The 13,852-nt window shown below is 42.2% G+C and overlaps 1 protein-coding gene across 1 annotated transcript in view; it reads left to right on the forward strand.

Moving 5' to 3' along the window:
- Positions 1–12,938, forward strand: part of LOC145439178 (kinesin-like protein KIF2A) — a 280,717-nt gene extending 267,779 nt beyond the window's left edge. The window contains exons 7-19 of the mRNA XM_080316670.1: positions 461–611; positions 1,619–1,725; positions 1,785–1,875; positions 2,391–2,457; positions 2,521–2,612; positions 3,658–3,800; positions 5,312–5,427; positions 5,884–5,972; positions 6,223–6,401; positions 7,989–8,133; positions 9,601–9,705; positions 11,501–11,633; positions 12,363–12,938. Coding sequence (XP_080172796.1) covers positions 461–611; positions 1,619–1,725; positions 1,785–1,875; positions 2,391–2,457; positions 2,521–2,612; positions 3,658–3,800; positions 5,312–5,427; positions 5,884–5,972; positions 6,223–6,401; positions 7,989–8,133; positions 9,601–9,705; positions 11,501–11,633; positions 12,363–12,451 — 1,507 coding nt within the window. The 3' untranslated portion in view covers positions 12,452–12,938. The remainder of the gene's footprint in view (positions 1–460; positions 612–1,618; positions 1,726–1,784; positions 1,876–2,390; positions 2,458–2,520; positions 2,613–3,657; positions 3,801–5,311; positions 5,428–5,883; positions 5,973–6,222; positions 6,402–7,988; positions 8,134–9,600; positions 9,706–11,500; positions 11,634–12,362) is intronic.
- The last annotated feature ends 914 nt before the right edge of the window (positions 12,939–13,852 follow it).

A 13,852-nucleotide genomic window follows, 5' to 3' on the forward strand; every position in this document is an offset into this window, starting at 1 on the left:
ATCGCTTTTATCAGTGAAACCGTCCTAACAACTTGTTGAAATAGCCCCCGCATCACAGTAAGTCAATACATTTTCGAAGATTGAACAAATTCGCAGTGTCATAGTCATTTTGCGTTATTCGGAAAGATGCAACCTTTTCGAAAGTTGCCAGCTGAAAGTGTACCATTCCTTAATCCAATATGCTCTTGAAACTACTCGCCGAACTGCTTTTCATATCTTGACTTTCTACTTCCACTAGTTTTCAAAGTTTCTTTGAAATAGTTGCTTGTACTACATGAAATTGAGTAGACATTTACAGCATTAATCCTACTCGAACACCAACGCACCATCGAAAAGAGTTGTCTCGTTTTTGGCTAAATAGATGAAATCCTACAATTTGAGTCTTTTTTTCATACGACATGTCCCCGTCTCACTTAATCTTCTTAGCGAATTTGGACGCCTAAACATATTGTTTTCACAGGGAAAGCTTGGAAATGCACCCGCTGGTTCCCGGGGACCCCGTGGCCGACCAGAGAATATGCGTTTGCGTTCGTAAGCGACCTTTAAACCGAAAGGAAGCCGCCCGCAAAGAGATCGACGTCATCACCATTCCAAGCAAGGATATTCTGCTGGTACTTGTACTTTACTTGAAATTATGGAGAGCTTTGATACTTTATTTGAAATTATGGAGAGCTTTGGTATCGTTGCCTATGATGACAATCGCTGCACAAATTTGAACGCGAGAAGGTCGCATGGACGAACCTTCTCACAATGTGAACTGATGAGGATGGTCTGAGGCTTCTCCAAATTCGACGCTACGACTCTCTCTCTTTAACATGTGATTTAAGGGGACTAGCAAGTCAAAATTAAGAAAAAACATCAAAATTTTCAATTTTTTTTCTTGGCTTGAAATATCAACATAGTACCTATAGTCTTGCCTTTTGGCCTTACCTCACCCAAAGCATAACTAAAAACATAATTTCGATTTTCATAGGCACCGGTTTGGTATCTTTTATTACTGGTAAAATGTTTATTAACATTTTTCTCCTTTGTGAAATTTTGTTGAACAGCTTCATGATAAATCAAAAATTAGTATGACATGTATGTCGTATAGTATTCACTCAAGAGTTTTTTGAAAAGCTAACATCGAGACCTACGTTATGCTAAGAGTCGTTTGGCCTAGGTCTATCTTGCTCTGAATCACAGAGCTTCACAGCAAACTTGAAAAAATTACCTCAATTTTGAAATTTCAAAATGAAATTTATCCAAGAGGGGTTCCACATATTTCTTCAAATTGTAGCATAACACAGCACTATCCTAGTACTTCCTAAAGAAGGCGTTCGATTGAAAAAAGGGCTTTACAATTTTGAGATTTTGCATGCCCCGTGTCGGTGCATTTTTTCTTCTTCAAATCCACAATCTGCAGGGTAGAATAGAATTCTTCGTTTTTTTGTATATAGCATAGCGACATCTAGCGACTTAAAATTCCATGGTGATGGGGGTAGCCATCTGAAAATTAGGTTTTTGACTTGCTAGTCCCCTCAATAACCTCAAAACTCATCCTGACCCCTGTTTTAACGCAGTTCTAGCGCTTCAGCTCTGAATTGTAACATGTTGAGACGGATATTTACCTTGTCAGGTGAGTGAACCTAAGACAAAAGTAGATCTGACGAAGTATTTGGAGAATCAGAAATTTCGTTTCGACTACGCCTTCGACGAAACCTGCTCCAATCAACTCGTGTACAGGTGATGGTGTCCGATTTGTGACTTTTCGGGTCGAATTAGAATTTTTTTTCGTCTTGCAGATTCACGGCACGCCCACTCGTGCACTGTATATTCGGAGGTGGCATGGCCACGTGCTTCGCGTACGGTCAGACCGGTAGTGGAAAGACGCATGTAAGCAGCACCAGTGTTGGTTGAGCCTAGTTTCGCAGTACTCTTAAATTTTTGACATTGACAATTTCTGATATGCTTGTAGTGTTGTGCTTACTAGCCAAGAAATCCTTGAATTTGGGCCAGTTATTGGCTAGTAATATGTGTGTTTCATCGTAATTCCAGCTGCTTTTGAGTGAAAATGTAAATGCTCTTCCTGAAAACTAGAGCCCTGCCAAAATTTTCTGACATCAGCAATATTGTGTATCGTCGGTTACAGTTTCATTCACAGTATTAAAGGAAGTATATATCACTTAGTTGTATCAGCGTCATAATTGCAAAACTTTACAATCCATTTGACGTTGAATCAGTGGTGTTATCGATCTGTGGTACACAGCCAACAACCAGACATGTCATATGATATTGATTTGAAGATGCACGTGTATTTTATGTCGAAGGTTGATCTTGAGATGCAATTCGTCATAATTTGACAATTGTTCTCGCGAGTTAACCTAAGCAGCTTCCTAATTTCTATTTAGACAATGGGTGGTGACTTCACCTCTGGCAAAATGCAAGATGCCAGTAAGGGAATATACGCTCTCGCAGGTAGGGTTAAATTTGACACGGGACAATTTGACGGGATTACGTTTTGTTGCTTCGTGCTTACAGCTCAGGACGTCTTTCATCTTTTGAAATCTCCGACTTATCAACATCTGAACCTCACTGTGTATTGTGCCTTCTTCGAGATATATTCTGGAAAGGTAAATTTTCGCCTGCCCCTCTGTCTTACCTCAGAGTGTGTTATGTTAACTACTCTCGAGTTTTGTGTTTGTTGTCGTCAGGGACATGCGTGTGTAGTTTTACCTAACCGTGGCTGTTCAAACTCTCTCGTTCAAAAGCAGTGTTTTGGCGTGAAAAAATACCGCCATAACCATTATTTTGGCAATTTTGGTAAACAATAACCTGCGGTTGATAAGCTGGCTCACTTGGCACGCTACCGAGACATTCTCATTTATTTTCCAGTGCCGCCACCAGACTTGAAGGACTTGTAAACACAGTACTTCTGTGCCGCTACCCATTCTCCTGTACATTGTTTTTTCAAGTGGCTTGTGCTTCTAAATGGCCTGCACCCTTGTTCAACTCTGTACGAGACAATGGTTAATGGTTATTGATAGAATATGACTGGATGTCGGGATCTATAAGGGTTTTTTCCGTATCGATAGATATGTAGGAGAGTAGGATATAATTGAGGATGATGATCAACTGCCAAAATTTTGTTTATCGCTGCAAGACTGAGAAGCTTGCTAATTATTTACCAATAAACGGCTTAGTCTCTATGGAAAGTGAAGATAAAAACATTTGGTCCTAACCGTAGGAGTTGCATGGAGTAAAGTTTTTGGCTGGCAGTTTTTCTACTATGACGCGCGATCTCGGAAATGTTATGTGGTGAAAACAGATGATTTCACCAAGTATAAGTTGTAAAATTTTGGGGGGAAATGCACTTTCGCCTTGCGCCTCTGGCCTGACTTACAAGTCGTTGCAATAAAACGAGTTTCATCCAGTTTTATGACAGGCAAAGGTCATAAAAGACTGCTTTTATGTACATTGCTCAGGTCAGCTCGGAAGGCTGCGATCCCATTATATTCGCGAGACTCAAATTCCACTATGCTGCTGGAAATGGCAGCCTGTGAGACAAGTCAGAAACGCAATCGGAAATGAGGTGTTAATATGTCACCTGTAGTGTGCGGCGTAACCCCTACCCTGTTGCTACTGTCTTGCTTTGAATATGATTTTTTTTTACAACAGGTATTCGATCTATTGAAGAAGAAAGCTCGGCTTCGAGTGCTGCAAGACAAAAACCAAGAAGTTCAAGTCGTTGGGCTTACCGAAAAGCAAGTGACCGATATGGACGACATCCTGCAAATCATTTCTGACGCTTCCAAGTGCAGGTAAAACGGACACGTTGGTAACGGGTTTGAAATAAACATAAATGTTTATGTTGCCGTTTTGACAAGCTAGACTTCGTGAACCCGTTAGAAAGAGTTTTCGTACAAACCACACACCGTGACAAACATTCTACTCCTTATTTAATTGCAATGAATTCGTAATACTGGATTATATTTTCGCTTCGACATGATTAAAATTTATCCTCCTTACCATGCTGATAAATTAGTATTTTTTAGCCCTTGTAGTCCAGTGAGCCAGTTGCTTGGTTTTTCATTGACGTGAATTGACCCAATAATATCAAAGCAAAATGGATGCACCGCAGTAATTTTGTTGCTGGTTATCACAAGCGTACGGATATCAATGGCACAAGACAGATGACGATTGCACGATAATTGAGCTGAATTTGAACTAAAACTTTTGGGGGTCCGCGGAGTCCGTGTCGGTCCAAAAGAGGACCCCAATGACAAAAAGGTTGAGAACCACTGTACTGGTTGGAATTGAGCCAAATTTGGCGTGCCGCGTTTTTCGGGCAACCCAACAATTTAATCAGCGATCCGGGAAAAATGTTATTTTTGAACAACCGTGCTGTACAGTGTACACTGTACACTAGGGTTGTTCAAAAAAAACTTTTTTTTCCAAATCTCACTCGCCTAGTGACTAAATCGTCAGGTTGTCCAAGAAAACTATGCACACCAAATTCGACTCAATTCCAACGAGTAAAGGCCGTGCAATCTTGAATTGAAATTTTTAATTTAATAATAAAAATTAAAAAAAAAAATTCCCAAATTTTTCTGTCAACCCCATGAAATTGTTGAGCTGTCTTCAAAGACGATGCAAAACTAATTTGAGTCAATTCCGACTAGTAGAAGCGGAACTATTTGAGTTTTTCGTTGATAATCCCCGGATCAAGGATAATCCGACAATTATCAACAAAAAACGCGAATAACTCCGCTTCTACAAGTCGGGATTGACTCAAATTTGTTTTGCAACGTCTTTGAAGACAGCTCAACTATTTCATGGGGTTGAAAGAAAAATTTGAGAAGTTTTTTTTTAATTTTTAATAATAAATTAAAAATTTCAATTCAAGATTGCACGGCCTTTACTGGTTGGAATTGAGTCAAATTTGGTGTGCATCGTTTTCTTGGACAACCTGACGATTTAGTCACTAGGCGAGTGAGATTCGGAAAAAAAAGTTTTTTTTGAACAACCCTACTGTACACCCACCACAGTCTGAGAACCGCTGCAGTAACTGAATTTACTTTCGAGGGTTGCACCTTGCACGCATTTGTAGTTCTTCGTTAGTCGCGAAGATGCACTCGCAATTTTTTACAGTGGCCACCTCCGATGAACTGCTAGAAACGTGCCACCCATCGACCAAACTGATCGCCTGTGTACTTTTCAACTACTACTTGAAGTCTTTTTTTGTTTGCTACTTGTACATGTAACCGAATGGGGGTGTGCTTCAGTAGCAGTACGCGCGACTCCTTTCTCACCGTAAAGCCTCGTCCTTTAGAACGTCTGGCGTCACGTCGGCCAATCAGCATTCGTCGCGGTCTCATGCCGTATTTCAAATTATTCTCCGTTCCAAGAGGAAAATCCACGGCAAATTTTCTCTCATCGATTTAGCGGGTGAGTTACGACTGTGTCGCTGCTGGGCCGCCGCCCTGTCCAAGTTGATACAAATCTATGTTGATAACCACAAATGCGACTTGGATTCTTCGAGCGTGTCAGTGCGCAGGAATGCGCATTATTACATCACGCAGACAAGATATTCCCTATATTTCTAATTTGGCTCACCATATTACTGACGTTTGGAGTCGGTCAAAAAGACTTAGTGAATAAATTAATATGTGAATTAAGTGACCAAATTAAGCTATCGGCGTGTCCTATTTTCAATACGGCAAGTTTCCTTCGAAAGAGCAGTTTGATGATATGCTTCGTTTTCCTTCTCATACAAACACCAAAAATACTTGTGCGTTTTTCCCAGGTAGGTCTCAGTTGTCTAGCGTTAACCAGCTCATCCCTTTTGTGCAGTGTGATTGGCCGTTACTAAATTTGCTGACGCATCTCGCTTTGAAATTGCAGGTAATGAACGTGGAGCTGACACGATGAGCGCTTCACGTCAAACCAGAATCGAAGGTTCCGAGATTAACAAGAGCTTGCTCGCTTTGAAAGTAAGTCTGCTAGATGTTTTTGCAATCGTTTGGCTAAATGGCTATAGTCAATATAGTTTGACATCCTCTGGTTGTAAGTAACCTAATACATTTGCTTTTCGGAGTAATCATTATTGGTGTGCAAGTAGAAGTAGAAGTGTTTTGCAGGCAAAACCTACTTACAAATAGAAACCAGGAATTTCGCTTTGTGATGCTGGAGGCACGACCGCCGATATATCTATAGGCTAATTTACGTTCCTCACCTTCTCAGGAGTGCATACGGGCGATGAGCACCAACCAGGAGCATTTGCCGTTCCGGGTCAGCACGCTGACGCAAGTGCTGCGCGATTCGTTCATCGGGGAGAACTCCCGCACCTGCATGATCGCGACCGTGTCGCCTGGCATCAGCAGCTGCGAGCACACCCTCAATTCCTTGCGATACGCAAACAGGTGGGAGAGAATGGTTTTTGTTACGCTAATATATCGACGTTTTGATTTACTTTCCTTTGTTGCCTTTTTATTTTCCTGATGCTTCACACGGAATTTGCACCACAACCGGTATTTCGTTTCTATGTTCTTTGTCGTGATCGTAAATTTGCGGCGTGTGTACGGTCATTTCGCTACTACGCATTTGTTACTTTCAATCGGTTTTCTGGTACTTGATGTGGATTTTTCGCTCTCACCGTTATTTCAATTCTATTATCTTTGTGGTGATTGTTAATCCGTGGCGTTTCGACATACGTATCATACGGTTTAAACGCGATAGAGTCAAAGCGTTCTCAGCGTCAAACACGGACTTTGACGACATTAAATTAAACGTCGCCGTCCCTACTACAGCTGTATCCGAATCTGAACGCTTGGATTCGATCTCTTTGAAAAAATCAAATTTGCGGCAGACGAAAGTAATCCCGAAAAACGATAACTCTCGCATACCTAAGAGTGTCAAAAAGAACGAGGCGGTTCCGAGTAGCAAACGAAAAGACGCCGGCCTACGACAGACTCGCGCACGAGCGCTGAAATCTCACGCGTTGGGCTGCGGTCCTAGCCGTAGCGACACGTGCCTGTCTAGCTGCCGAGAGGTTGCCGTCGGCAATCAGACGCCTGTCGATGATAAGAACGGACGCAATAAGTTGCGGGATTACGGTAGCTTGCGGGATGATTTGGATATATTGATTTCGGCGGAGATATCGGACTTGTTTACAAGCGACTCGGTCAGACGTGGTGCAGATGCGATACCTGCGATCGATGATAAGATGACAGATAGTGGCATTACAAAGTATGTGTTTGCGAGCGGTCAAGTCAGTGCAAATGCGATTTGTTTTCGGGAATATGTTAGAAAAACATTCGGATTCTATGTGTTCATGTAAAGCCGATGTGTACATGTGAATCGGCCGGCCTCGATGCCTACCCACTCGTTCATTTGTCTTGGGATTACCCATTTACGACAACAGCTATCTGCCAATGTTCGCGATTGTGAGGCTGGAAATTTGGCATTTGAAATGTGAAATTCGCAGCTCGTGGTGGCCAGAAGATGTGTGTTTATCGTTGCATGTCGTGGGCTCGTGGCGGGTGTCTCGCCAGCGCCTGATAGCAAAAGGCTGGGGTGGGGTCGTAGTAATGTCTCGGTGTTGTTGTGTAGGCCAGTTGTCAGCTTGCCACATGCCGTTCCTTAGGCCTTGACTCTCGATAATTTCATCGATTTGAAACACCACAAGATCAATGCGGTGAAATGTAAAGATTTTTTCCATCAACCACGCACCATGGTCAGGAGCGTATAAATAAGTGGTTCGTATGCCGAATTACAAGCAACAGAGGACAACTTGAAAGGGCAAGCTATCGTTTTGCAACAGAAGTGGTCAGTGACGAAGTGCTTTCACTTTCCGGGGTCATCGAATAATTTTTGTCTACCGTTACCGCTAACTCAAAACCGTGTATTGAAACTTGGAAAAAATTTGAACAGCCCCATTACGATATGCCAAGTTGACTTCGTTTTACCCGTGATTTTATCAGCGCCATTCTTTTGCGTATCGTTTCCAGAGTGAAGGAGCTGAACGTTGACAACGCCGACGAGTCTAAGATGCCGGGCCATCACGGCGAGACAATGCTGTCCGACATACAGGAGGACGAGCAAAGGTCCGCCTCGCCAAATCAAATCGACGCTATTTTTGCCGCTTCCGTTCAGGTACGTGTCACCGGGTATTTAATCAGTAGGGCTAGGCACAATCAGTACTCGAATATGAATCGTATAGGGAGAAACGATTTTTTCGAGTGCTGAAATCGTACACGCCTTGCCACCAACTATGAATTTATCAACGAGAATTATAGTATCGATACTATTTTCCACTGCAGAAGACTGTACCTCGAATGGTCATATCACAGCGTGCGAAACCTAACGTAGAAAGCTACCCACGTTGTGACATCTTTGCAGCAGTAATCGGCCCATAGCATTGTCACAGAATGCAATGAAATATGTAGACCTACTGGAGTACTGGTATGGCCGAAAAAATACCAGATTATGGTTAAAAGCTGTGTAAAACTGACATCGGTTTCTTTGCACTTTCTGAAATGACATGTCCGTGAAGTCATGACCCCACCCACATCATTGTCTGCAGTGAAATAGGTATGGTCGGAAGTAGAGCTGGTGCGAAACCCCGAAAGGTTCAGGTTCGTGCGAACGCTAATGCTATTGCTAATTCCAACCCTACATTTTCGTAAAGTAATAGTGTAATACGTTAATGTACATGATAACTAGCGACGACTCGAGCCTCGAGGCATATTATGCCACGATGCTGAAGCGCATGCTGACATGCATCCCTAATGTATTAAATATAAAAATCAAATGCTATAATCATTCCACCAAATCAATGTCTTCCGTCGCTTTGCCAACAATTTCGATGAGGACTCGGCTAGAACGGACAGATGCATTCTCAAGAGTGAAACAAGTTATACAGTAGCAAACATCCCATTCGGACAGATTCGGTTTTTATGATATAATACGGATATCAAATGAAGATAAATCCAAAATGCCTGATAGTTTTTACATTAGATATCGATGCATTCTTTTTATCAATTTCGTGGACGTAAATAATTGATCGGTTGACTAAACACAATTCGCTGACCTCTACATGCAGCGTGTTTCGTTCTCGTTATTGTGTGATTGCGAGGAAAGCTTACAGCGGTGAGCCACTATAAATATTCACAAACGGAAAGCTGAATATTGCGAGAAAAATTTAAAGCAAGTAATTTTTGAAACTGGCAAGGTGCATTCTCGTTTAGTTCTGTATTCCTTTTCATGCTGCCAGCACCATGCGGAGGGTGGTCCGAAGATGAAATGGCAGAATTTCAACCGAAGATGTTATAATGACGTGAAAAATTGTAATATATGATGAAGGTTCACAGTGCAGAACCTACCGAGGTTTGTTTGTGAACGCAAACCTCCAAATTTCGGAGGTTCACACACAGAAGCGATTGTGAACCTCGCGTTCACACCATCCCTAGTCGAAAGAAACCCAAATAATAAGTGATGTGATTTAGCACGCAAATCGATGCCACGTTAACTGATGCTACTATTGCTGTCGTGTCGCACGCACTCCGAAACATTGCTTCCCTCGTTGACCATTTGAACCTTACGTTAATTCCTCGTCGACAGCAAAACGAGGTCTCACGGGAAATGATGGAGATGACACAAACCGTTACAACCCTACGAGAAAAAGAAGAGGAAATGGTTGATAGCCACCGAAATTTCATAGGCGTGGTGAGTTGGCGAATGATAATTCACGTTCCCGCGAATGATAGCTGCCTTGTGGCGTTCGATGTTTTGCGTTTTTTTCTGTCTTCTTTTTTATCGCTTCCATATTTTTTCGCACTGCATTATCATCGCTGATGTAACAGCCAGGCCCCTGAACTTTTTCGGAGAACTCTGTGGGTTTTACTACTGCGATACTTGTTGAAGATTGATGTTTAGACTATTTTAACATCTACTGAACAGTTTTCTTTGGCAAAACTTATGTTTTTTACACTTTGGATTTCGAGAAGTGAAAAGTAGTCTTGCGATATGTTTGCAGTGACTGAATATATCTGCAAAAATCGCACCTATTCGCAGTGCTGTCAGTCTTAAGTAGCCCGCCTCCAATTAACTTCTAAAAGTATGTGACCCTGTGACAGTGTTGGGATCAAGTCACTACCTTCGAGTCACGAGTCATTTCGAGTCATTGCACATTTTGACTCGAGTCAAGTCAAGTCAATCGATTTTCGAATGTGACTCGAGTCAAGTCAAGTCACCCGATTTTTGAAGGTGACTCGAGTCAAGTCGAGTCAAGTCAAGTCAAGTCACGAGTCAAGTCACGATTTAAGTCAAGTTGCCTTTTCGAAGTATGAGTCATGATTACGTGATTGCATTTAATTAGCTGTCTGATATACAGATGGAGTGGTCATTGATTTTGAACCGATGAACGAATAGAGTTAAATACACGCTGTATCGCTCACATATACGTAGAACTGCTAAACTACCTAAATAATTGCATAACCTCAGTTTATAGTCACCAGCCAAAATAGAGAATAGAGAAACGAATTGATAAGATGCAAATACATTACCCATTTACAAATAGATATGATACAATTCGAGCCTGCGCCAATGGTTGAGAACTATATAAACTATATTTGAATTTAATTTAAATAAAGCAAGAGGTTTGGTTAAGGTCAGAACAGTGAACAGAAATACAAATTTTGCTATTAAATTACTTTACTAGTTTACGACAACGTAAGCTGTAAGCTTCGATCACTTCGTTTTCGGACACGTTACTTGTGAGAAAACAATGCAGGCTCAGTAAAACGCACGATCATTGAATGATTGGTCGCTCTCACGGGTTACACCAGCGCTTCACGAACCATCCGAATATATGTAAGATACAGTGATTTTTATCAACACCGATTACTTGATGACTTGAAATTGACTTGTGAATTTTTCTCCGAGTCACGAGTCAATCCACATTTCTGATACGCCGAGTCAAGTCAAGTCAAGTCATTTTAGCAAAGTGACTCGAGTCAAGTCAAGTCATACGAAAAAGGTGACTCGAGTCATCCCAACACTGCCCTGTGACGATTTAATTTTTGAAACTACTAGTATTTTCATACCCCCATTTTCTACTTCAGTTTTGGTGTGTCTTTAAAGCGCTACTTCTACTTGTAATTTAGTGTAAATTCACGCTGTTACCTCTCCCCGACTACCAACCGGGTTGGACCAAAGGACTGATCAGTAAAGCTGGTATCTGCACAAGACTTAGAAAGCCCTACAAGGCTATTTCTGCACCCTCCTTGTCCAGCGCGGCATATGCACATCATGCACTCATGGTTTGCATATGCACAGATCGTGTGTATCTATATCATGAGTCGGTGTATATGCCGCAAAAATGTCAAGGACAAAAACATAGTACGTCCTTTCAGAATGTACCTCCAGATATATCCATTCTTGACGATTTCCTTGAAAACAGCGGCCTGGCGATAATGCGGTTCTTGCCAAAATGTAATCTGTTTCGCAATGATCTTGACAGGCGGAGACCAACGTTAACGAATTTAAGCGCATTCTGGCACTGACCGAAGAAGTCGATTTCAACGACGAAGATTACGTTGTAAGGATGGAGGACGCGATGGACCGATTTGTCGAATCCATGTCGACTTTGACAGGTGAAACTTTGGTCCTGAACAAACTCCAACCCGCTACGGCTGACGCAGCATAGAAAATCGTACGGTTGGGGAACCGGGTACCGCTAGTAATTTCTGCCTTTTTCATAAACAGATGTGTCAATCTCTTAGCTGGCTGCTCCAGCGCAAATTTTATTATTTGTTTTCTACCACAGTGTGTCCATGGACTAGTTTTAAGGTCCATAAAAGGCCAATGATTAGACTGCAACTATAAAACTACTTTGTCTTTATTTGTTAGGTCCGTTCTGATTTTTGACTTATTAAAACAGGTCTTTAAGGAAATCTGATTCACAACAATAAATTGTAATCCAGACAGAGCACTGGAACCCCACCATCCACTTTAAATCTCCCTCACTTGGAAATCGGCATTGTTTTGAACAATCAAAGGCCTCAGAATCAGTGCAACCGATTATTTTAAAAATAAGTTCTTCTTGCACTTAAGATAGTACAGGCGTGCCCTGTAAATCCCTGTTCCTGCTTGTATGTAATTCAGTAGAAATTTGCGGCGTTGCCTCTGTGGCACCACCAACGATGACTGCTTTGACCACCTCCGCATAAATACGCCAAAGTATCCCTTTGCTCTGCTTTACTCCAACTTCACCAACTGTTACTTGTGTTCCGCTCGAAATTTATGACAATAGTTCAATTCATATTCGACTACTTTCACCACCTCTGTGCGTGTGACCATGCAGTTTCTGTGTTGCGTTTCAGATAAATTCATAGAGTACAAGGCGGCCCGTGCGGATGAAGAAGCGTGCTCGAAAAAAAACCTTTCCAGGAGGCAACATAACGGAAAATAGAACCGATTTGTTTCGGACAGCTTACGTGTCATCAATTCACTATGTGAAGCAAGCACGCTGCTCGAGAGTGGACGGCGACCAATGTTTTTTTTGTTCTGTGAAATCTATTTTTTGTATTGCGTATTCATATAGTATTTCTCCCGTGAGGTGCTGCAAGGTAATCCAAGCCTTTCAGTATTTTTTCGGGGGGATTTCGACGCTCAACTTGTTATAGATTTGTCGCAATACTTACCTTTACTCTCCTGCTGGAAGTGGGAATAGCAAATCTACAGCGAAACTCCGGTACACAGTGATCAATATCTTTCGCGGCCGCATAGCAAATGCAGGCTCCTTATAGCCGTGACCGCTTACAGTACGTTTTTTACACTTTGCTGCTGATGTTGTCTCCTGTGAATTTGTACGCTTAGGCCGGTTCTGACTTACTCTTCACGAACACCCGTCTGTTTTTTTGTGTCACGTAGCTCTTTTTGATATAATTTCCTCAGCAGACTTTCGTGGTTTATGTGTTTGCGATAGCGACGTGGTGCTAGTGTGTGAGGCGTAATGGAGGTCGTGTGCTAGGATTATCGGGGTTTGTGATAGCTCAGAAGTAGGCAAAAGCCGGTTTGAGTACGTCGCTACCTTGTTTGCTAGCATTGAAATCGATGCTACGCTTCTGTTGTACTCACAAGCCGGTTTGAGTTCTCTAGTCCTTACCATTGAACACACGCATATCCTGGGAGCATTCTTTAGTAGGAAGTACTGGTCAAAATTTTTGATTTACCTGGTTCAAAAGGTACATGGTGAAATGATATATAGAAATATTAAAGTGAAATGAGGCCAATTGTCTCTCTTACGACCGAAGCGCGAGTACACTACATGCAAGCTCTCAAAGCATATGCTTCGAAGTGTGTCTTTGCCGCAAAGTTGCGGTTCCGTATTCAACATATGCTTTTGCGCATGTTCGTCCGTGCCTGGGCTATTGACTTGCTGCACTTCAGGTGGTGTCGGCAAGGCGCATGTGGATGTCTATGGCCAGGGACAGGGTCATTCGGCGCCGGAATCTTGTCGAAATTGGAAAAAAGGTTACGGTTATATCAGTCAAAGTGCCCAGTCCTTTTGGCAGCGGATTAAATGGTGTCCCACCATTGGTTTAGCCAGGATAAAAATTGAATGGTGCCAAACACAGTTCCAAGGTCCCCCCCTGAAAAATAAAAGATCTTGGGCTCCCAGTGGTGGTCAGCAACTTAATGCGGAGCCTTCTCCGCCATATGCCCAATCCTACTCGTAATTTCATCGTTATGTACAATTCGCATACATCCTTTGCGTAGCGAAGTGAGTCCGGTAGCCTATTACGCGATTCACAGTTTGGAGGCAATGAGTTGACCATTGTAGTAGGTAAGGGATGACACAAATCTTTAC

The sequence above is a fragment of the Botryllus schlosseri genome, chromosome 5 (assembly GCF_051294905.1).
Source record: "Botryllus schlosseri isolate E-star chromosome 5, Bs_hap1, whole genome shotgun sequence".
Lineage (NCBI taxonomy): Eukaryota > Metazoa > Chordata > Ascidiacea > Stolidobranchia > Styelidae > Botryllus > Botryllus schlosseri.